The 23,502-nt window shown below is 37.4% G+C and overlaps 1 protein-coding gene across 1 annotated transcript in view; it reads left to right on the top strand.

The window, feature by feature from the left end:
• The first annotated feature begins 3,311 nt into the window (after window positions 1-3,311).
• The window catches only part of LOC117417960 (cysteine-rich motor neuron 1 protein-like), a 35,950-nt gene continuing 15,759 nt past the window's right edge, over window positions 3,312-23,502 (top strand). Inside the window, exons 1-5 of the mRNA XM_058987419.1 lie at window positions 3,312-4,029; window positions 4,858-5,019; window positions 6,041-6,214; window positions 19,188-19,430; window positions 22,640-22,819. Coding sequence (XP_058843402.1) covers window positions 3,729-4,029; window positions 4,858-5,019; window positions 6,041-6,214; window positions 19,188-19,430; window positions 22,640-22,819 — 1,060 coding nt within the window. The 5' untranslated portion in view covers window positions 3,312-3,728. The remainder of the gene's footprint in view (window positions 4,030-4,857; window positions 5,020-6,040; window positions 6,215-19,187; window positions 19,431-22,639; window positions 22,820-23,502) is intronic.

Below are 23,502 nucleotides of genomic sequence, written 5' to 3'. Positions count from 1 at the left end.
GCTTGATGGTAGCAGTTGCTTTTTACCCTGTAATGGCAGCTGATAACGTTGCTTGCCCCTTGCACCTTCCTCAGTTTCTCTCCTTTTGTCTCATTTCTACTGCAGGCTAAGTAATGTGTCTAACTGAAACCGTGCCCCCCCCTACAACTGCATGAAATATTAGTAAACCAACAGACCTATGTGAAACTTCATTATGACATGCAGCTTCCTCCTCTAGGTTGCAATTGGACCCCAAAGTCATACATAACAAGATACAAGTGGCCAACAGTTAACAGATTCTTTTGATTTTTTTTTTATTTCTCAAACAGTTTTTTGCTATGACAAGCATACTCCAAGTGTCTTTTCCAATGTGGAAGAACGGTTGCTATGTTGAAACTTCAGGTCTATTACTGCAGTGACATGAGTGAGGTTGGAAGAGCAGCAATGTCAAATCAGTTAGTGATTCTTCTACCTTTTTATTATGAGAGCGATAGATAGAGAAAGCTAAGGCTTCCATGCATGGTGGGAGGTAAGCCCCAATGCCTTGTACTGTATATCTGCAAGTCGTGGTAGTTCCAAGGGAATGGAACTCACAAATTTCACTAAATTGCAAGCTACCATAATGAGAAAAAAACCTTAAAGGCATTTATTTGCACACTAAAAAAGATTTGTTTAAAATATACAGTATTTACACAAATTATGGAAACAACAAATGATTTACAGAACTGGGTGTGGGGATTTTATTGCCAATTTTTCCCTCACTCAAACCTCTTACTTACTAAATGTCTTGGTATCCTTGACTAGATAATTGACTCCTTTTTAAAAATATGCAAAGGATTCACAAGTTCAGTGGTACCCTGAAAATAATTAATTTACTGACAATGCTGAATGACTGGGTAAAGCATTCATTCTCTATTATACCCAAAAAAACGTTTTTCCTGAGTGTTGACTGCCAATACAGGTACAATATTCAATGTAGTGTTCTCCTTGGAAACCTATTTTTGAGGGTAAAATGAAATGAAAATGCGATACCCTTATGAGGCGAAGATTTAATCAGCAAGTTTAAGTAGCAGTTAGTGCTACATTTTCTGTAATTTGATCGGATGTTTAGCAGTTTATGTAATTTTCTATTACAATTATTATAATTAAGATTCATACATCAAAGTACTACACATTCCTATATAAGAAGATCCTGTAGGAATCTTGCAGAAGGTTCGTAAGCCACACCCGTCACGTAAATGATTCTCTTTATGTTGGAGTGAGAGATTAGTTTGGTAATGTTTGAATTAATGACCAAGCAATGTATGGATTTGTTGAGTAGTCTGTTAAGTAGGCTACATTATTATTATTATTATTATTATTATTATTATTATTATTATTTCTTAGCAGACGCCTTTGTCCAGGGCGACTTACAGTCGTAAACAAAAATACATTTCAAGAATCACAGTACAAATAATAATACAATTAAGAGCAAGATAAATACAAATGTAGAAAACAATACATATGATGAAATTAACAGGCTACATTAAGACCAGTGCAACATTTATTACATTATTTTAATATGCATGTACTAGTGGGTAAGACTGTAGGCACCAAAACAAAAATAGTTTAAACTTTGTATTATGGGAAGGGTTGCATGTAGCTGAACTCATGACATGCAACAGTTACAGATATTATAATCCTATTACATTCCCATATTGCAAATACACACCCACCCAATGTATAGGTTATACACAAAAGAATACAAAATACAAAAACAAGTGTGCTTGTTTTACAGTGCATAGCCTATTTAAAGACATCTGGACTTCCAGCACATACCATTCGTGACTGTCCAAGGACTGAATGCCATCTCGGATCCCACAATTCAATGCTTTTCCATGTTCATGGTGAACTGGACTTTTATTTCCTAAGCAGAATCACTTGGATTACACTTCCTTACATTCTTATGTAAAGCAGTGTTCTGAAATGACCACCAGTAACCTCCAAAGTAGACCCCCAGCAGCCCCTTCGTGGCCAATAAATAATTTGGCTTGGCTTGAAAACCACTAAACTAGCAGATGTTTGTTCAGACATACTGAATACAGTTTTCATTTATATACCAAACTCAATTTTGCCCAGGTGCATGTGGGATGTAACTGAACCATTGTTGTTGATATTCCATTTTAACATTCGACCTTGACAGTTAACATTTTATTAATCACTGGGTCTCAACATAGTAACAGTTGTGTGATGCACTGCCATTATGGATTCTGTGACCTGTTGGTGCGATGAGATGTTAGAAGCTCTCTAACCATGAATGCAGGAGAGCCCGGCTTGTTTGCACAGGGGTTAAGACAGTGGCTTGCAGTGTACAGGGCTTGGTTCATTTGCATGGGCATGTTTTATGCATCACTGATACAAGAATACACCAGACCACTTGCTTTTATAAGCACGTTTTCACAAAGTTAAGAGAGGGGGGTGGGGACGCCAAGACAAAAAGACATCCAAGCACGCGAAATGCCAGATAAAGACAGATAGCTAAAAAAAAAAAAAAAAAAAAAAAAAAAGAGACTGTTATTTTTCGTAAAAATTAGCTTAGGTTAAAAATGTATTTGGAAATGAGAATTAACTAACCCTCTCTAAACAGTTGAAAGTTTGTTTGGTTACCTGCAAACTGGTTTTAATTAATCAGATTGGCTTTAGAACAGTACGAATCATTCCTTAAAATAAGGAGTATAACACAAATAAATCTATATATTTGATAAAAAGATTTCATAACCATTCACAATAAATCATAGTAAAAGGGAAAACATGTCATTTAAATTTAGCTACGTATCTTTCAAATCCTTATTGTAATATTTAGGCAATTTATTACAACACTAACATGTGTTTATCCAAATGTTTTCCGCTACAAATCCCAAATAATTAAGTATTGCGACACTACGTACACCCCCCAGCCCCCCCCCCCCCCCCCCCCCCCCCCCCCCCCAAAATCTGGCACAAGGCAGCTTTTGTTATGTTCCAAACACAATTCGTCGGATCAGATGCAGAGCTAACTGTAAAAGTGCACATAACGGTACATCACCATGAAACTTATTGGTACCGAAATTACTCCCTTGCATATCCTCAGACGTTAGTTTCGTTTGGTCTGCTTCCAATGTCTACAGAGCCCAAGGTCATTGTGGCCATGATTACTAATCAAGAACAAACCCAAATTATAATTGTTTAACATGTAGCGCTGGGAACTTGTAGCGGAGAGCACCCATTGCTTGATGTAGTCGTTCTTAGTGGATGGAGCCCCTGTCACTCACGGTAAGGGTTGCCACTGATTTCTCTTCGCCAGTAACGTCAGTTTAGGTTTCAGATTGCATACCCGTGCAGGAGGAGTGTGCCTTTCACTCAATGATATCTCCAAAAGAGAGTGTACAGGCTTGGATTGGATGTGCTGATTTCCTGCAATACTATATAGATTTAGTTTGGCTATTTTAATATATTAAAAAGCACTGGAGCATTCAACAGATAAAGTAGAAGTTTATAATATACATTATAAGATATAAGGTGCTGGTAATAGACGAGGTATTCAGTTACAGTAAGTAAGTTGACTTTTTCCAAATTATAAAAAATATAAAAAGTGTATGTGTTACCTTGTGTGCTTAATTGCAACTTTTGAAGTAATTAGTTTGGATTCTAATAGTAATTTTTTCAAAAAGCGATTTATTCATTCGCTTAAAAGTAAGACCTGGCTGTAAAAGGTTTCATCAATTTTGGATATGTACAGCAAGTATTTGAAAATCGCGTTTCTGAATTTGACATTTTTGGTGCGTGTGCTAATGGCTTATGAATGCACGCCATGTGAGCTCCGGACTTGTGTGAAGAACCCCTCTGGTACCTGCGAGGCTGACCGGACCCTAGCCCGAGACCCATGTGGATGCTGCGATTACTGTACCCGGCTGGAGTGGGAGCCTTGCGGGGGAAAGAACTGGGAAGCAGGGTACTGTGGCGTGGGCTTGAGTTGCGCAACAGTGAATGGGACAGGACGTGTGACTATACCTGATGTAGGAGTCTGTAAAGGTAAGCCTTTTATAATAGAAAAGTAATCCGTGGAAAAAGTCAGTGTGTTCCTGTGCTTTTTCACCATGCTTTTTATTTTTTTATTTTTTGCAACCGTTTCACTTAGGCTGTAAATAAATACTTGAATATAGTATTAATTTAATGTCCAAAATACTTTTTTTATTGTAGTCTGCTGTACATTTAAGCAAAGGCAATTTTTCAATAACATTTGTATTATTAATAGCATGTTTATTGTGTCATTGATAAATATCAACCCTCACGTTATTGCATAATAAAGTTTGTATTGATAACGCTGTAGATGCTCACCAACATGAAATGTTTGTTGAAGATCCAAAAATATATTATAATTTAGTGGTAAAATAAAATACTGTGTACATTGAGGATTTTTTAATAGTGTTCATTTTGTCGTGAGTGAGGGATGGACCTCCTATTACGCTCGCGCGATAGGGGTGGGGTCACCATAGGTAACCACCGCTGATTCGTCTAGACAAATCTGCAGGGTTTTCAAACCATTCCTTTTAAATTAGTCAGGAAAGTGTGGCAGTATGCAGCACAGTTAGCTCTTTAAACACGCAGCCCTAAGATATTTAATACCAAAAGAAAGTTAAGATAGAAATGCCTTTGACGTGGTGGTCTCCATCAGTCTATGGCTGAAACTAACTTGCAACAGGGAGATACAGCTTTCACAGGTTTCAAATAAGGAATGTCATTTGCATAACAAACAAATTAGTCATCATGAGTTAATCATGAGCTCCTGCATAACTACTATATATGGTCTCAATATTGATAAAGGTTTAATGGTCTTATTTCTGTGTTTTTTGTCTGCAGTTTTACCAAGCAATCCGAATGCAGGTGTAGAAGATGAAGACTGTCCTGAAATGAGTGGCTGTAACAGAAAAGCAGGGTTGTGTTCTTGTGACACTCGACGCACCTGTATTTATGCATTTAGCTATACCAATTTAGAATCCTGCATTAGAGCAACAGGATCAGGTAAGGTGCATATTATTACTATTATTATTATTGCGTTTAGCATTAGAATTGCTAAACTGTGGTTCACAGGAACAATATTGGCAGTGGGAAAGACACTCTCATATGGGGGGAAGCTTAGTCTCCAGGTCCATACAATCTTTCACCTCACTGGAAGCAAACAGCGATATGTGTTTAGTAATGTAGAAACGAACGGGGCTGAGTGTACCAATAGCTCCTATATTGGTAGGATTTCTAATTGCCACCTAGTCAGGATATGAACTGTTGACCCAGAGATGAATGTTTCCTGTGCTATTGCCAATAAACTGAACCATCTATCATCAGATGATTTATTGTTAATGACTAAAATATGTTTAAAGTATGTTTTAAGCATTTACTGTGTACTAATGAAGCACCTGCCATAGTATTGTCAATATGGCGTAGGGCCTTGTGATCAGGATGGAACCGGTGCTGACTCTGTAGCCTTTTTCATTGCCTTTTCAACCAGCTGCTGTGCCTGGCACAGGAGTGATGTCTGGGCTTTGAGATGCACTAAATAGACATCCGCATTTCCTGTGCTAATAATATCAACAGGAATTGTTGTAAGCGTCTCTTGGGGGGCTAAAACAACCCTGCAGTTTAGCCACTGATAAAAAGTATAAATCAGTGACTTTCATAGCACATATTATTCTGTTCACGTGAATGTTTTGCTGAGGCCTACTTCTCTCTTGTAGAATTGGTTTTATGTAGTTTTCGGTGATGAACAAAATCAGCCTTTTTTTGGTTGCGAGGTAGTTTTGCTTTGAAATGCTGCTTTGGTGTTGTCATCACCACATTATATTTAATAGACTATTAAAGTTTTAGACAACATCTTGACATTGTCAGAGCTCGGGAAATATTTTAATACACTGTTAAATTCAGGATGCTAACCTTTACTTGGGAACAACCACAGTTTTGTTTTTTCCACACCACTTTATTATACTCGTGTTTTTCATTTATTTTCAGTTTGCATTCGTTTTCTCCTGATAATGTTTTATACTTTCAGACCAGCATCAGGAAAAAGATCCTGGAATAAAATACAAGTTCCCCAGTGTCTCTGGTTCTGCTGCCTGTGTTTTCTCTGGGTGTAACCTGACTGATCGAGGTTGTGTGTGTGAATCACAGAGCTGCCATGACAACTTTTCCTACTTGAACAACAATGAATGTCAGATGGCAAAAGGTGAGTTTTAATAATTATGGTACCTATAAAATGTTATACTCTCTGGAAACCAAAAAACTATTATTTTAATATGTCCACTGGGGAGGTCTGTGTGTTTACAACCTTCAGGGGAGCATGTTCCCCACATACAATACTGCCCATCAAGTCGAGTAAAACTTCACTCTGCGGGGCAGTGGAATCTGTATTTTCATAGCTGTAAAACAGTGGGATATGGTATTTCAGTGTGCATGAGTCAGCTGACGCTCTACTGTTTGGAACACAAATGTAATATTGGACTGAAGTTATTCATTTCATTTGTCTTGAGCAGTAGTGACATAGATTTTAAAAAATGAAGTTCCGGTAAGTTTAAGGTTACATTTATGATTTTGTTTTGCATGTCAGTTCTCATGGTGCTCTGCAAATTATGGGGGTGGGGGGTAGAGGGGCTGTGAAATAAGCTTTTTTTTTTTTTACAGTGAAAAAAATACAGTCCTAGCTAGAAGTATTGCACATATATATGCCACAGCTGCAGCTGTAAAATTACAGTTATCACTGTCATCTGTAAATGGGATTGGTAGTGTGGCATGTCAACAGACACCTCCACTATATCGCAGAGTCTTCAAAAGTGCTAGGATGTGCTCTATGGGTGAGAAAGTCGTACTATGCACACACATTCTGGAACTCACTATCTCAGGATGAGAGACTCTGGGTCAGTGTCTTTATGAGATGGCATCTTAATAAAAAGTAATAATAAAAAGTTTGATGTATTTTTCTATGTAAAGCGCCCTGTGGAGGCAGTATCATTCAGCATATGATAATCAGATCTGACAGTATAATGAATGTAGGTGAGCATGGTGATCTACTCAGTACTGTCCATATGCACAATTGGCCATACATAATTTCAGGAACACTGTACCGGTGATATAAAGATACAGTCTTCAATATGAGCTCCAATGAGTGTCCGCACCATGACAGTCATATCATTGTTAGACTGGTGTGGGTCATGTGACAATCCAGGGGGTTTGTTATGCAACTGGCTGTTGTATTTTGGAAACATTTAACTGTTTAACCTATTAAGTACCAATTACTATGAAAAAAAGCGGAACACAAGCTGTATTTGTGTAATTTGATGCATTACATTTAGACTTAAGTTTTGTGGTTAACAAAGTTAGAGTAAGCTATCATAACAATATAGTTAAAGAGTAAATTAAAAGAATAGGTAGATGCCAGTTAGAAATGCTATAACAATTACAAAGGAGCCTGTCCTCAAATGAGGACAGTGGCACTTAATGGGGTAAGGTAATTTCTCCCAGCAGGTTTTAATAAACAGTTAGTTAATGTTTCATGAATAAACTATTCAAAACTATAAAGGATATCTAAAAGGTTATACTTCTAGGTAATGGTGCAACAACCTGTTATTAAACTACAACACAAAGCAGGCAACACATAAGCAGCATGCACTAGAACCACCAAACAACATTTCAGGGCTGTTTCTTCCTGCATAAAGCCCTTTTAGTGTCTCCATCTGTTAGTCGTTAGCCTGTGTTTGCTTGTTCTGTAGTCAGTGCTGTTACTTCTGCTGCTATAGCTGACTGCCTGTTATCAATGCTTTGTATAGTGAATGGAGCAGTGTAGCAAGTAATGGTTTAACATTCCTCGGGTGTCTCTGAATTTAAATTTACAAAGCGTTTAACTGAACCTTCTGTGATCACAGACAGAGGGAGCTGCCTGAGAGATACAGTACTGGGCAACATGATTGGATTCATTAACCTCTTGGATCAAGATCGGGCTCTGTTTCACTATCAGTAATACAGGGAAACAAATTGAGTGAAATTTGAGTGCACTTTAAAGCAAAAGTGAGGTTATGGGTATTCAGTGTTCTTTAGTAATTAATATATTGCCCACTGATTGGAAATACTAACAGTCTATATACAGTGTTGCAATGTCATTGCATTAGAATTTTGAATGCTAGAAAATTGATAGTAAGGTCTTGTTATAATATTGTGGTCTTTCAGAATAATCGGACAGATTTTTTTTTTTAAATTATTATTCAATAGGAGAAATAATAGGGGAAAAAACATTGTACTTGGTAAACCCATTGATTTAGCAGTCGGTTCCTGCTGGGATGTGACTTTTGACAAGTCGTTTTCAAGCACAGGAAATAGCCGAGGCAGGTGGTCTGTATTTAGTTATGTAATAAACATTGTTTTATTGCTTTATTGCCTGTAGGCATTTTCCTGTTACAACCGTATTTACAAGCAATTCTCAAAACGCTCCACTGTATCTCTACCACACTGATTTACCTGTGCATCAAGTTCAGTCCTCCACTTTAAAGATCCTGAGGCTACTCTGGGTGCCACTAGTTAATAGGATGTGGGGGTTCTTATTTACCACAATGTATACTCAAGCTTACATTAGAGTTGAGTGACTTTTTAAAAATTAAAATATATTTTCTATTAGTAAACACAACTTAACTATTATTATAGTTGCATCGCAGCCGTTGTGTGTGCTGATGCGCTAGGGAGGCAATAAGCTGATCCCTGGAGCCAGCATTACACTTCAGCCATCAACATCTGACAGAAGGATATCTACATCATCATATGGAAGGAAGCGCGAATGGATGGAGACACATATGGATCACATTAGTTTACTGTAAAGCTACGTCTTAGTTGGTGCTTATCTTGGCGAGAGCCGAGTTCAAATCAGAATGAAGTTTTAACATATACTCTTGTGTAATGGAAATTATTATTATTATTATTATTATTATTATTATTATTATTATTATTATTATTATTATTATTATATATTTTTTATATGCGTTATAAAATATATACATAGATAGGAAACTTAACATGGTACGATCATGCACACAGTGACTGAAGGGGATATATTATCATTAATGATCTTGTCATATTTCCGTTCATAACAATATGGGGATCCTATATTTTGGTGCTGAAACTTGCATTTTGTGCTGTTTGTTGTGTTTTGAATTGTGTTGGTCTGGAGTCTCAACGAAACACTTGAAAAGGTCACAATTCCTGATTTCCCGGGAGCAGATGGAAGTGACTGGCCACACGCCTTGCTCTTAGTTCTACAGTGTACGCATTACTGACCACACACAACCATTAATCACATCTGTATTCTGTAAAGAGGTAAGCGCTATTCAGCTCTCTTTCATCCCATTTCTTTGCTGTTGTCACAGTTTGAGATTGCATATTGAATCCACGTATTCTACCCTCAATGCCAGCTCCTGTTGGCCAGCCATAATGTCTATACAATCACCCTAACTCGCTCTGACTGGTTGAGCCCTAGGCTTATGTTGTGGTCAGCTATACCACCAGTCTGGCTTTCATAGTTTTTCCTAGTTATTTCACAAAGGGAAAAGCAATATGTATGAATGGGATGCTTTTACTTTGAAATAGAACAAGTTGTCGCCTTTGGAAGTGGTTTCTTCTGCTGGTTTTTGGTACTGTAGGTTGAGGTTGAGACAGTAGACTACAGTGACTTTGACTTTATTAATTCTTGGTGGAAAGTTGGGATACTGGCATCAATGTTGCCATCATTTTTAAGGGTACAGTTTAAAGAGATCAATTTACCTTTATTACATTAAAAGCATTTAGAAGCGTATGTAGTATTGGCACATTCCTTTAATAAATGGTACTAAAATTGAAATATACACTGGCTTTCCACTTTAAGACCCTGACTCCAACTTTGACACAGCGTGGCAAAGACTCCACATAGTGCTGAAAGGTGTTTTGAGGGATTTGCTCCATTCAGTCTTTAATATTACACACAACTAGTGTAGAGAGGTAGGCAGAGGTGACAATTCCTCAAGCTGTTCATGTTCATTCCTACATGTTGAAAAGGATTGAGATCTGGGGATTGTGGTTTATTGATACCATAGGCAGGTACTGCACAGAAAGGATAGCTTGCTAAATCAACACATTTCAAGTCAAATTCAATATTTAAATTTGCCACTTTCAGTTAGTATATTCCAGTGTTATGCTTTTTTTTTTTTTAACTGTCATTCATCGGGCCTGCCTTCGCCCACAATGATCACAGAGCTCAGGGCTCAATTCTACAGTCTGCCATCCCATGCAGCCAGTGAGGGGTGTGAGGGTGAGACCCTCACTGTAATATGTAAATGCATGTTATTGTGTTTCTGATTGTTATTGTTCTACTGGCGATAGAGCCGTGGGTTATGTATCGTGCTGTTGAGCAAGTGTATTTGATATATGACGGTATATTGCTTTGTTGTATTCAAACTCAGTCTTGGAAATGCAGTGCAATCACTTACAGAATAAGAAATCAACCAATCATCACAAACACTTTTATTTTTATAGCTCCTGAGTACAGCCTTGTTTTTTGTGATTTATAATCAGGCAATACGTGTAGTGTCTCTTATAAGAAACATCATTGCACGCAGTTTGGACCTTGCTAGAACAGTATCCTTTTGACTTAACACGGTAAAACTACACTGAAATGACTCTGATTGCAATATTTAAAAAGGATTACTTCCCTCTATTATTTCTTCATCTATGTTGCGTGAGGTTCCAAAAAATATAGCGTTATATGTCCCCCCGTGTTGGGAACTGTTTTCATTAACATCCTGACAACTTTTTACACTTATAACTTTAAAGTCTGTTTCAAATCTCTTTTCAAAATAGCCGCTCTAGTACACTGATAGTGTAAGGATTATTGCCTACATTGTCAAACAGGTAAGATAGCAATAACAATCCATGATGTGGTACGGAACAGAAAAGCCAGAGCACTTGTTATGTTTTTCCTGCAGTAGAGGACAGATCTCAAACACCAGTGCACTAGAGCAGTCATTTTGAAAACAGTTTAAAAGTGTAAAAAAGTTGTCAGAATGTTAACAATGAAAAGTTATTTAAACAGTTGTAGCAACACGTGGGCAACCCCGATACTTACACTTTAAGCTACCCATAGGTGACACCGGTGTCCTTACATGCAAGATACACCATGAAAACATCAATAGATACTTTACCAGATTCCATGTTGATGTGAAGTTGCTTCTTAATACCATGTTGGTATATTTTTTTTCTTTAGGTGATAGGCATAGATGACGGCTCTGCCCTTCTGCATGACAAAGTTCATTTATATATACACATGAAATATCATTGTGGGCAGAAGACATTCCTCTGCATGTAGGAAAGGTGAAACAGTTGAAACAGCATGTGGTGACTCTGACTTTCAGGTGCTCAGCTCCAGTGATTAAACACAGAAGTAAACTTGGCTCAGACTAGCAATTACGTCTAGGTAGAGTGTCTTTGTAAATTGAGCCCATAAAATGGAAACAAATAAAACTATTTTATAAGTAACTAATAACTTGACCCAGGAATGTAATTAGTGAACAGTAATGCACACCGTGTTGTGCCTTATTGTTGTTATAACATGGCCCAATATTGTTATGTCTAAATGTGTTTTTTATTTTATTTTCATGTACAGTACTTTATACAGTAATTGTTTATAATGTTGCGATGGACTGGCGTCCTTTCCAGGGTGTAGTCTCGCCTTGCGCCCTGTGTATGCCGGGTTAGGCTCCGGCTCACCGCGACCCTGTAAAGGAGTAAGCGGTTAATGATAATGGATGGATGGATGGATGTTTATAATGTAGAGTACTGGTGTGGCGAGTTGAACTCACTAAGCTTCCCCAAACCCTAATTGTATACTATACAATCTGTACATATGTCTTTCTGCAGGTGGGGCTTCAGTTCCTTCTCAATGCTAGGTAGCACTGCAGGTGTTTGAACAAATTCACAGATATTAGGCAGGAACTAACTTTAATGGCTGTTACTCATAGAGGATGTACATGAAAAACCGTATTTATGTCATGGACGGATGCAGTGATAACAAACGAACCTTCAGACACAACTTTAGCACAGCACATTAAGGAATTCCTTTTGTGCTATGAGGGAATTTTAACAAACATTTTAACAAATAATTACATTTAACCATCCTTGGAGATAAACAGAGATGACAGTAGAACGCTCCAGTCACACCTGCTGCAAACCCAGATGGCCACGATTAGGTAAGCAAAATTGGAATGTTTATGTAATATTCTAGAATCTTACGAAGTCATTGTAAACACCCTTTTTAATGCAATGCACTTTTAATTATTGGTACGTTCTTATGCGTGATATCTGAAATATTAGCACAACCTATCCTTAATTAACATAACATGACACCCAGTTGTGCAGCACTTAGATGTTTGTTGTAAACCATTGTCAAAATAAAAAAGGACAGGCTCTCGAGGGATTTTTTTTCTGGAATAATAGCACGACAATCATAACATGCTACCTCTATTTTTGGTTGTAAATGTAGCCATTCAGATGATTACCTAGACGAGATTTATTGTTAGTGAGAATTTGGGTGGGCTGGAGACCTGCAGTTTGCAGTTTACCATGCTGTTTTGTCTGTGTTTTATCATACTTGCTAATGCTTCCCACGCTGTTATGCTTTACACTGTAAATAGGGTATGCTTTTACCATGGTACACCATTGTAAACTTAATCCAATATAATAATACTACTGGTAATATTGCTTATATTGAGTGCTGGAAACTGCAGTGATTCAGCTGCTTGGCAAGACCCCACACTTTGCCCTTATTTCAATTGGTCTTCTCCCTTGTTGAATCCAAGACAACCTAAAACAAATATGTTCTTCTTAAAGATGAGTGATTTATAGCTGTATTTTGCACCTCATAAAAAAAATAAATAAATAAATACCGGAAAATGTCAGCCCAAACTGTGTTTTTGTATGGAGGACTTAGTAAATGGATTATTGGAAATTATTTTGAATTTCACGATCTGGCACTGTGGGAAGTGTTATTTGGCAGCTGGTTGTTTGTTCCGTTTGCCGGGCATATCTCTGTTCATTTCTTAGTCAGTGAACACACAGTCCCTGTAAAATACAGCAGTGTCAAAACAACATAGCAACTGTGTTGCTGCGATACTACTAGATGTAAACCAAACTATTGCTCAGATTTCATGTTGTGAGGCAGCATCACCTGGGTCCTTTAAAACCCAATTTGAGAAAGTTTTGAGATAAATCAGCTACTAGGAACATCCTCTCGTTTATAATTTTCTTAAGTTTTTATGTTCACGGGTGTCCACTAGTGCCCTTAACTTGGCGCTTACAGCCAAAGTGCTCTGTGTAATTTACAGACCATTGTTTCACAGCAGCCCATCACCCAACACAGTACTGTATACATTGTTGTGTTTGGTCACGTTCAGGAGATTATTCCTCAATGAACTTCTAAAATGACATTTTCAATTGTGATTTTTTTTCATTTATTTAGGGAATCCCTTGTCAAATTCAACAAACTATTGAGTTAAACATCATCTCAGGGTATCTGGGAGGCTATTCAGAGCTTGAGTAGCAACACTAAAAATAAAACCAGACAAATATTTATTTTTCATGTTACTGATACTTTTAGTTGGCCTCTAGTTATAACGGAGGTGGATGCATGTCACATATCTGGGGAACCGCTTGCCTTATTATGAAGAAACTTGCTGTTGACCTTCTTTGGCACCAACACAATCATAACCTCTATGGAGGCTGTCTGCTTGTCAGTGTCACACATTTTAAGATATCTAGAGAACCACTTCAGTTGTGAGGAAACGTGGTTTGGACACACTATTAAAGTATAAGAATCGGTATTACGGCATTTGTCTGTATCTGCATGTCCAAATTATTTAAATTTGTTATGCATACAGTCGATTTATAGGTCATGGCAATCTACTTTTTGTACTGATCGCTCTAATTTTGAATTCACAGCCGTGGTGGGGATGAATTGCCCACACTGCAATGCACCAAACTCACAGGTGGCTAACCCCTTCTAATGTAAAATGTTACTGCTTAGCGTTTTGAATTATTATCCTTCAGAGTTTCATTTGATCCCAATTTGATAGTCCCTGCAGCAGACAGAAGCAGCTCTCTGCCCAAAAAAAAGATGAGACCTTTACTATAAATAGTATTTTATAGATATAGATATAAAAAAAGAATAAAGAAGCTTACTTGACATATTATTTCCCTGTCCATCTTACAGGCCCTTTCAGCTATTTTTGATTGCATAGTCATTCTTGACACAAAAATTGCATTTGAACTGAATGGATTTAATGTAGAATCCTTTTACCTCAGGCCTCTGCCATTTAATATTAGATTTTTATTTTAGATACTTGTGGCAGAAAACACTGATCAAGTGAACGAACATGAACCATTCGTTACTTAAGTGACTATACTGTACATTAGCAGCACTGTCTGGTTGCTTTTGAAGGAGGTTATTTGACAGGCAGTGTGTCTAATATTTATTTTTACTGTTGCCTTTCCTGTGGGATAAGCTTGTTCTCAATGCTGCTTTATGGTGTTAACAATGCTGAATTTTCTGAACTGCAAATGGCACGCCTCCAAATTTATACGGCTTACGTGAAAAACAGGCCCGTTATCCCTTTGCGTACTAACTATATAAAACCTGAAGACTTACCAAAACCACAGAGGGCAGCAGCACTAAGACGGCTTTGTTCTCTTCTGACTTGATTCCAAAGTCAGTAAGTGAACAGAACTTGCATTGTGTAGTTTTTCCATGAGTAAACTTTGGGCTGTCATCACAACCTCCTCTGCCTACAAGAGCACAACTGAGCAGCAGAAGACTGCACCCTTATACTGTACCATGGAAGAGAATACACACCGAGAACTGCTTCTTTCATGAATGCAATTTAGAAAAGTAAGAGAGATGCATTGTTTACATTCAGTCTTTATGTGGTGATAAAACAATTTCCCTTTTGCCACCGTTTTTAATCTTTATGTGCTATTAAAAGTTCAGCCACTTAGAGGCTTATAATAGATATAACAGTGAAGACATTCAACAGATTGTCTAGACCAAATTGATTTAGCTTTACTGCTTACAAAATTGGTGGGTTGTGTCTGTTGGAAATTACTACAGTACCTAATACTGAATCACAGCTGACAGGGTAATCTATATTACTGTAGAATGAACTCGTAAAGCATTTTTAATTCTTACTAATTTGTGGCGTATACAGTTACAGTCCCTGACACTAAGGAAGTAGCACATGCAGTCACAATGAGGATTTAAAAAGTGTTGTGGGTGCAAACAAAACCAGATGTGCCACCAGCTGTGAAGTAAGACAGGTGATCGTTTTTCATTTACTTTTTCTGCCTGGGCGGCACTGAAACAAGTGAAAAAATACAGCAGTGGTTTGTTCACAAACAAAGCAGTTGAGCGTGATGACATAGAGATTGCTGGAGATTCTTTTTTTGCAGTTACCGTACAGTACTTGCGTGAGTATGTGGATTGCATATACATGTAATTATTGGATCCTAAATCACACTATAAATGTTCTAAGATGCAAGACTGAGCATCCTTGGGTTGCATCCCTTGAATAATGTGCACCGCTTGCTTGAAGCACTAGTATTCATTATTTGATAGTTGGTATTGTAATGTATTTATTTAAAACATTTTAGTAGGATAATCCCATTGAGGTGATGCCATCTCACTTACAAAGGTGTCCTGTATACGATTACCCAATTATACTGTGTGCCTCGTGCATACAGTTTTGTAAAAAGGTGCACATTATAGGCTTAATTATTATTATTTGTTTATTTAGCAGACACCTTTATCCAAGGCGACTTACAGAGACTCGGGTGTGTGAACTATGCATCAGCTGCAGAGTCACTTACAATTACGTCTCACCCGAAAGACAGAGCACAAGGAGGTTAAGTGACTTGCTCAGGGTCACACAATGAGTCAGTGGCTGAGGTGGGATTTGAACCGGGGACCTCCTGGTTACAAGCCCGTTTCTTTAACCACTGAACCACACAGCCTCCTGGTATACATTGTGGGGAATGAGTAGAATAATAATGTAATTATTCTGACTTGCTATGTTGTGCATCTTGAAATGTATTACTGCTGTTAATCTGTTTATCATTCTTCATGTTTAGAAGTTCATGGTTCTCTAGTGTGTAGAAGTAGTAATAGGAAACGTAAACATTTCGACAGGTGTATAGTCTTTATCAATGTCTTTATATGGTCTAGAAATGGACCTCTGTCCCAATATAGTTGCTTAGGTTTCTGTATAATAGAGACGGAACACTTTGAGATATTGTCTTCATATTTGGTACACAGTTGTATGGGTGTTGTCCAGTTAAAATGAACCTTTTTCAAACTCCTGCCATGCCACGTGCTTTGAGATAGTGGGGTCTTTTCATTTGATCTTAATCACACGCCTTTAATAGCACTGTTGTTCAAACAAATACACAGCTTAAGCACATGTTACAGATGATATATATATATTTTTTTAACCTCTATTTGCAAGACATGCTTTCAAATAGTGTTGACGTAGCCTGTGCAAGTATAACATATTGTGGAGCGTGCAAAACCGGTAAGATTTATTAGACGATTTGTTACTAATCACTTTAACCAGCTACTTCCCCATATGACCAACATCCTTTAACCCCAGAGACTCTGCTGATTACCTTGGAAGTGAACAGACTATGTGAAAGTAAGACATGCAAACTGAAAACTTTCTTTAACCTAGCAGTATTCCATAGAGCTATATATTTTAAATGAAAATACATCTCGCCTGTACCTCTTTCAAAACTGTGCATATTAGTTCATGACTCATGGAAGTGCATGACAGAATCGGAACTGTTTAATTAGTCATAACCACTTCATGCAGACAGACCTGTGTGGCAAACAAGTAGATGGAAATGCATGGCCAGGATAGAGTAATGAAGGAACACATCGGGAGGATTCATATTTAGTTAAGATGGGATATATTTAGATCTGTCGCTGTTTAGATCCTTCAAACCCAACATTTTGTCTGCAGGTGAAACAATTCTACTCCAAAATCAAAACACCGCTATCCCAAACATTTGATTACAGCATCATGCTTTTTTTTGATGAAGTAGGATCTTAAATACGTAAGAAATCCTTCAAAACAATACTTGATCCGGTCTAATATAATCTTTGTGGAAATCAAAACGGTATGCTGTCTGTAAAAGGGCAACTATCCAGACTTTTTTTTTTTTTGTTTTCGTCTCATCTGTTTAAAAACTCACCGGGATCGTCTTACGGAAACCTGAATGTCAAGGCTGAGAAACATATCCTCTACTAGCATCATATTGCAGGGGTGAATCATTTTAAAAAGTGAAGGGTTACAAACTTGCTATAGTGCAAATATGACTTCAGATGCTAAATTACATGCACTGAATAGGTCTTCGTAACGTTGAAGTCAGTGTGTGTTTTTAAAATACAAATAAGAGTCAAAATGTTCACTGGAACATATGTAGCACAATACATTAGGCCCAGTTTAATGCACCTGCATGACAGTCCAGTACAAAACATTCATGTATGATTCTAATAATACATGTATGAAAAGTACTGTGTCCTGTTGCTCTAAAATTGAGATTGTTACAGTACATATTGTGGTGAAATAAACTGGCACTGTACTGTGCATTATTTGTTACAGTGTTTAAATTAAAGCAAATTAAAGTGTTTGTATGGTGTTGTGATAGTGACTCCTATTGAAAATGTGCAGGTTACTTGTTGGTTTTGTCACCTAGGTCATTAAACTGAGGTTTGATTAATTTGGGACCACAGATAGTGGCCATAATCCGTAAATAATATCCTTAAAGGGTACATAAGGACCTTTTGTAGCAACACATGGGATGTTCCCATGTGTTGCTACAACTGTTCTCATAAGGTGTGTGTATTGTTTTAATTGTTTTTTTGGGGGGGTTTTTGACCACTTTTTTAAACTTTTAAATTGCATTCCCTGCCTCCAAATGATCCTATTAGCCTATTATCGGTACCAACTGAATGCAAGTTTTTGAAAGATGAAACGTGTTTCCATTTTCCACTATGTCTTTTTAAAATTTTCCAGAAAATTAGTTTTTGATGGTAATATTAAGCAAAACGAGGTGACTATGCTGCTTTTATACACACAGTACAGTCTTTATACAGTAGTACATTTCTGACTTGGTTACTTTTATGAATGAGTTCCTTGTAACTACATCCGAAGACAAATACCAGGTTCATTTAAAAAGCAGTTGCATTTGAATTAGCTTGTTTTCCTTCCACAAACTGGTGTTCACGTTGGTATTTTTTTTAATTCAGCCGTACGCCTGCAAAGATATAGAAGTACTGTACGTATGAAGGCTAATTATTAAATAACGAGTAAACTCAGAGTTATACACTTCATTAAAGAAGTCGGTGAATAAAATATACTTTATAGTGGCACGGAGGCTGAAATTGCAACCACTGACATCTGAAGTGTAAATTGAGTCATCATTGCATGTGACCTTTTTATCCCCTGTGAGGAATGCATATCCCTGGAAATGGGGTTATAATTTAGATCCTCCTAGATTTGTATGTCTTTTGCTATACCTTGAAAAGTACAGAAGCTTTCCTTATAAAAGCTTCCCATAGCAAAAGCATTGCAAAGTGTAATACAGCATGTTAGAGCATTGGTAAGGCTGGAGAATTATGGTTAAGGCTGTATTTTTTCACTGTTCTCACGGATTACAGGATTTCCGTGAAATGTACCCAATGCTCTGTAATATGTAGTTCCCTGTGAAAAATTCACATTTCTGAAAACAGTGTAACTATACATATATTTTTTTGCACTTAAAAATAATAATGCAGCGAACGTTCGCGTTACTGCCACAATACCTGTGACAGGAACCTGGCAGCCGGTTTAGTTTACTTCTGGCAAATGATTGAACCCCCTGCATAGAGCTGTAAGATTTCTTTAAAATGTCTTCAATGAAAAAGACACCAGCCGCACCATAGATCGAAAATATTTCTGGAATCTACGTCACTGGTGACTCACTTTTAATTTCAGGGTCTTAGAATAAAATAATCTAAGCAGTTTATAGAAATATGCATTATGTTTTGTTAAAGCGTGGATTTTGTGAAGTGTTGACATTTTGTATTGGTTCTTTGTCTATTGAAGATCAACTGAAGTGTGCTGGAGTCACTTGCCCAAAACAACCTATTCTGGATTGCCCCAAGGGTTCTGTGCTGAGCAAGACATACACTCCACCAGCAGCCTGCTGCCCTTCAGTGCCAGCATTCTGCACCTGCAACTTCCGTGTCTGTGAAGAAAGGGAGTGTTCCCATGGATACCAGCCGGTCCTGGTTATGGAAGGAAAGGGAATCCCCGGAGAGTGCTGTGATGAATATGAGTGTCAAAGAGGTAGGAACATGTTGTTGTTTTGTAATGTTGATACTACTATATACAAACAACACCTGTAAAACTCTTCCCTTCTGGACAATATAGCACTTTAATGCACTTTAACTTGCACTTATCTGCTCCCTATTTTACTGTATTCAATCCTGCACTTAACTTAACCCAATAAATACATTTTGTATTTCACCTGCATTTGTATCTAACCCTGATATAACTATCAACACTGTTATCTGCTCTTGAACTGCCCCGATATCAAATCGTACTTGTATTTGCTCTTATTAGGACTGAAGTCATTGTATTTTGTATCTTGCTCTAAGTTGTACTGTAATTCTTCATATGTATTTTTTGTATACAACTGTAAGTTGCCCTGGGTAAGGGCGTCTGCTAAGAAATAAATAGCAATTTTTGTATATGAATGTAGTATAATCGCTATACACTTTGGATCATTTATTTTAAGTGCACCTTTTCTTCTTGTGCTAATTTGTTCAGTTCAAGTATATATTTGTAAATACTGCATTACCAAATGGGGCTATAGCAATAAACACATTATTTTAACGATAAGGCCATATTAATGATACAGACCACTAGCTTTCTGACGCTTTATAGTACACTCAATTAAGTTCCATTGCAGGTGGTGTCGGTATAATTAAACCATTTCACTGCCACGATGTTTTAACATCAGGACATTCCCATTAGATGATGACTCCTTGGATGGGTTAATTTTAAAATTAACTATTCCAGTTAATTTTAAGCAAAGAGGATACAACATTTAGTTTTTAACCCATGGCCCTGGAGAATAGGATTTGATTAGGCTTTTTAAATAACCACAGTAATATAAAAAGTGCCTGACATGTTATCTTGAAAGTGTTGGCACTTGGATTAACAATTTTGATATATACCTTGCAATGGCTATAGCAACATTTCAGTGTTTTACCAACATAACAAATTCACATTATGCCTTTCCATAGATAAATGTGTTCTGAGTCCTGGAATTAATGGATTGTATTTGGTCACTGACCATAAAACCGCTAAGGCCATGAATATGTCAAAAAGTTTGTCTGGTCACACATCTAAAAAGTTCACCAGTTCAGTGATGGGAATGCTTTTAATGTTGTGCCATCTGAACGGTGGAAGCTAATTCTATTAGTCATGTAGAGCTGAATTAATTGTGACGGGGAGGAAAGAGATCAGTGTTTTCATAACAAATGTCTGCTGCTCTTTTCTGGCTGTGCTCGATGCCTTTTGTGTTGACCTTGCTGTAGATTAAGAGCACATGAATGCTCTGACATCAAAAGCAGACAGTTTTGAGAAGGCAGTCCCTTGCATTTAAAAAAGTTTGATTAGTTTTTAGGGCTATACAAAGGGTACATTTTTCCATATGGAGGTTTTGGTATCCATTTTATCAAGTTTATTTACATCTATTCCTATAGAGTCTATCCCGTCTCAAATCCAGCTGGTGTGGCAACATGCTTTTGTTTTAGTTCATGGTGTTTATTTGAATTATATTAAGAAAGGACTCCAGTCCACTTGTTCCTGATTAATACTATGATAAATAATTTGTAAAAGTCTTCCTTTGTTCTTTGCTTGTTTAAACTCAGCAAGCCCCAACGTTTCAGCTGTTAATAGACCCTGTTTTTCTAGTAGGCACGTTTTTAAGTTGTGTTTAAAATGTATTTTTAGTGACATTCTCAAAGTCGTGTGTCTAAGTGTGTTCGCAATTTGTTAAACAAGGAGTTGTGCTCTTTCAGTCACATTTAATGCAGGGTTAAACATTTTAAACAGATGGAGAGCTAGATCTGAGGAAAGTAATGCATCTGTTCAGTACATTGTACTTTGTTCATTTTTATAAACAGAATATTCCATGAACGGTCATGGAGCATTGTGGTAATTTCACTCAAGACGATCGCCATAAAAACCCCAATTGTGTACCTTTTCAGAGACTCATCAGTTATTTGGCTGTCCTCATTCGTGGAATAAATAAAGTATATGAATGTTCATCGAGTATCTTCTAACAGTTTAGTCAATGTACTACAAAAAGGACATTGTGGCTTTGGAGAGAGTCTAGCGAAGAGCAACCAGACTAATCCCAGAGCTAAAAGATATAAAATTGTCAAATAACTTACAACAATGAAGGGTAAGGGGAGACTTGACTAAAGTTTTTCAAATCCTAAAGGAGTTGACAAAGTTAAACCTTGAAAATATTTTAACACTGCATAGAAACTAAGTCCAGACAGCACAGTTGGAAATATACAGAGTATACAGACTTAGGACAAGAATACTGATCACTTTAAGTATGGTGGGTATACAGAGAGTGGTGGTAATCAATGCTAAATCACTGGGATCTGTTAGGAATTGACAATACAAAGCCCTGGGATCCATCAGCTACTAGGACCCGGAAGCAGAAATGTGCCTTCCTAAATTTGGTAAAAATGTTTCTTGGGTATAAACTTTCTTTTATGTTACTGGTATGACTCCTCAACAAGATTGACACAATCCTGTGTGAATTTATTCTGAAATAGACTTGGTTATACTTTTATTTAAAACAATATAGTTAAAATTGCCAATCAAAATATACTTTCATAAACAATCTTAAAGTACATTTTAGCCGTGAATGATAATATTCTTAACCAGAAGCTGGTTAGTGGGAGGTTATTTTGACACCTTCCACCAATGATCCCTACATTATCCAGCATTGTTCCCAACCCAAATCTAATCCCTAAGGCTTGGCATGGAGACAACAAGAGTTTCCGGTATTTATATTGGTTTTACTGCTCCTGCCTGCGGCCTACACGTGGCTGTCCTGTGAAAAGGGATGTCAATCTCAGTGAGATATGTGCTTTATGCTGCACTCTGTAGAAAGTCTGTAAATACGTTTTGTATAATGGCCATCACAATGGTTAGGATTACCTCTTCCCCACTTTTCCGTTCTGGTTTTTTTTTTTTTTTTTTTTGTTCAATTGGTTTCCGACAGGATTGTGGCTTGGAAATGGCGACCCATTTTAAAAAACAACTCTGCAATAGTGCAACCTGTTGGGACCAACATGCAAAGTGGTTAGGTGGCAGTTTAACTGCACTGAATGTAATTTACACAGTCATGTAACATCTGATTCATTGTGTAGACGAACCCCTGAGAAGTCTACTGTGTTTGTTTGTTTCTTTTAACTAAAGTGATTGATACATTGATTCATTAATGCATTGTGTCGTTCCTGCTGCAGTTTCACCAAAGTGTGTGCACAATGAGAAGGAATACGCAGAGGGGCAGGTGTATCGGATGGATACCTGCTGGCTGTGCCAGTGTCGAGGGGGGATATCTTTCTGCTCCAAAGCTGAATGTGCTGAGCTGGAATGTGAGAGTTTCTACATCCCAGAGGGAGAATGCTGCCCAGTGTGTAAAGGTAAAAATAATACAAGTGCACTCTTAAGAACTAGACTGTGGCAATATGAGAGAATGCTTGAAATGCTCCATCAGCATCCTGCTGTAGAACTTCACAATATTCAAAATCCAATTGAATTTTTGTGTTCACTGACTCGCCCATTTATGTAGCTTACTGAATGTTTTTAAGTCCATCAAACTGATAGAGAAAAGTACTTTTGTGCAATGCCAGAAGCAACCAGTCAGTTCACTGTTTGGTATTAAAAAAAACAAAACATTGATACAAATCTAAACCACTGTTTTGGTATAAATGTTTTTAAAATAAAAATCTAAACATTTCTATAAACAGAGAAGGGGGAATAAATAAACACAGAAGTCAGCAGCCATTTCTCTTCATAATGTAGACCTGTAATTCTCAAACCAAAAGATGTTTTGGTGGTAGAGTAAGTTATTATTGCAGGCCGATAAAATGTAGAACTGGAAGCAATGCAATGTGCTGAGTGAAAGCCCCAAAGCAGCACTGCTATAGCCTATGGCGTTGCACCAATGGCCACAATTGATTTGGCCATTTCTGGTTCCACAATCTAACATTGATGATAAACTAGAACCTGATTATGTTTAATGCAAGTTGAAATAAACCACCACAAATTGTTTACTCTCAAACATCCAGGGTTAAAGTATCTAGAAAGCACTGTGCGTGCCACA

Source organism: Acipenser ruthenus, chromosome 15, assembly GCF_902713425.1.
Source record: "Acipenser ruthenus chromosome 15, fAciRut3.2 maternal haplotype, whole genome shotgun sequence".
Lineage (NCBI taxonomy): Eukaryota > Metazoa > Chordata > Actinopteri > Acipenseriformes > Acipenseridae > Acipenser > Acipenser ruthenus.
Note: the sequence above shows the minus strand (reverse complement) of the source record. Positions and strands in the feature narration are given on the sequence as shown.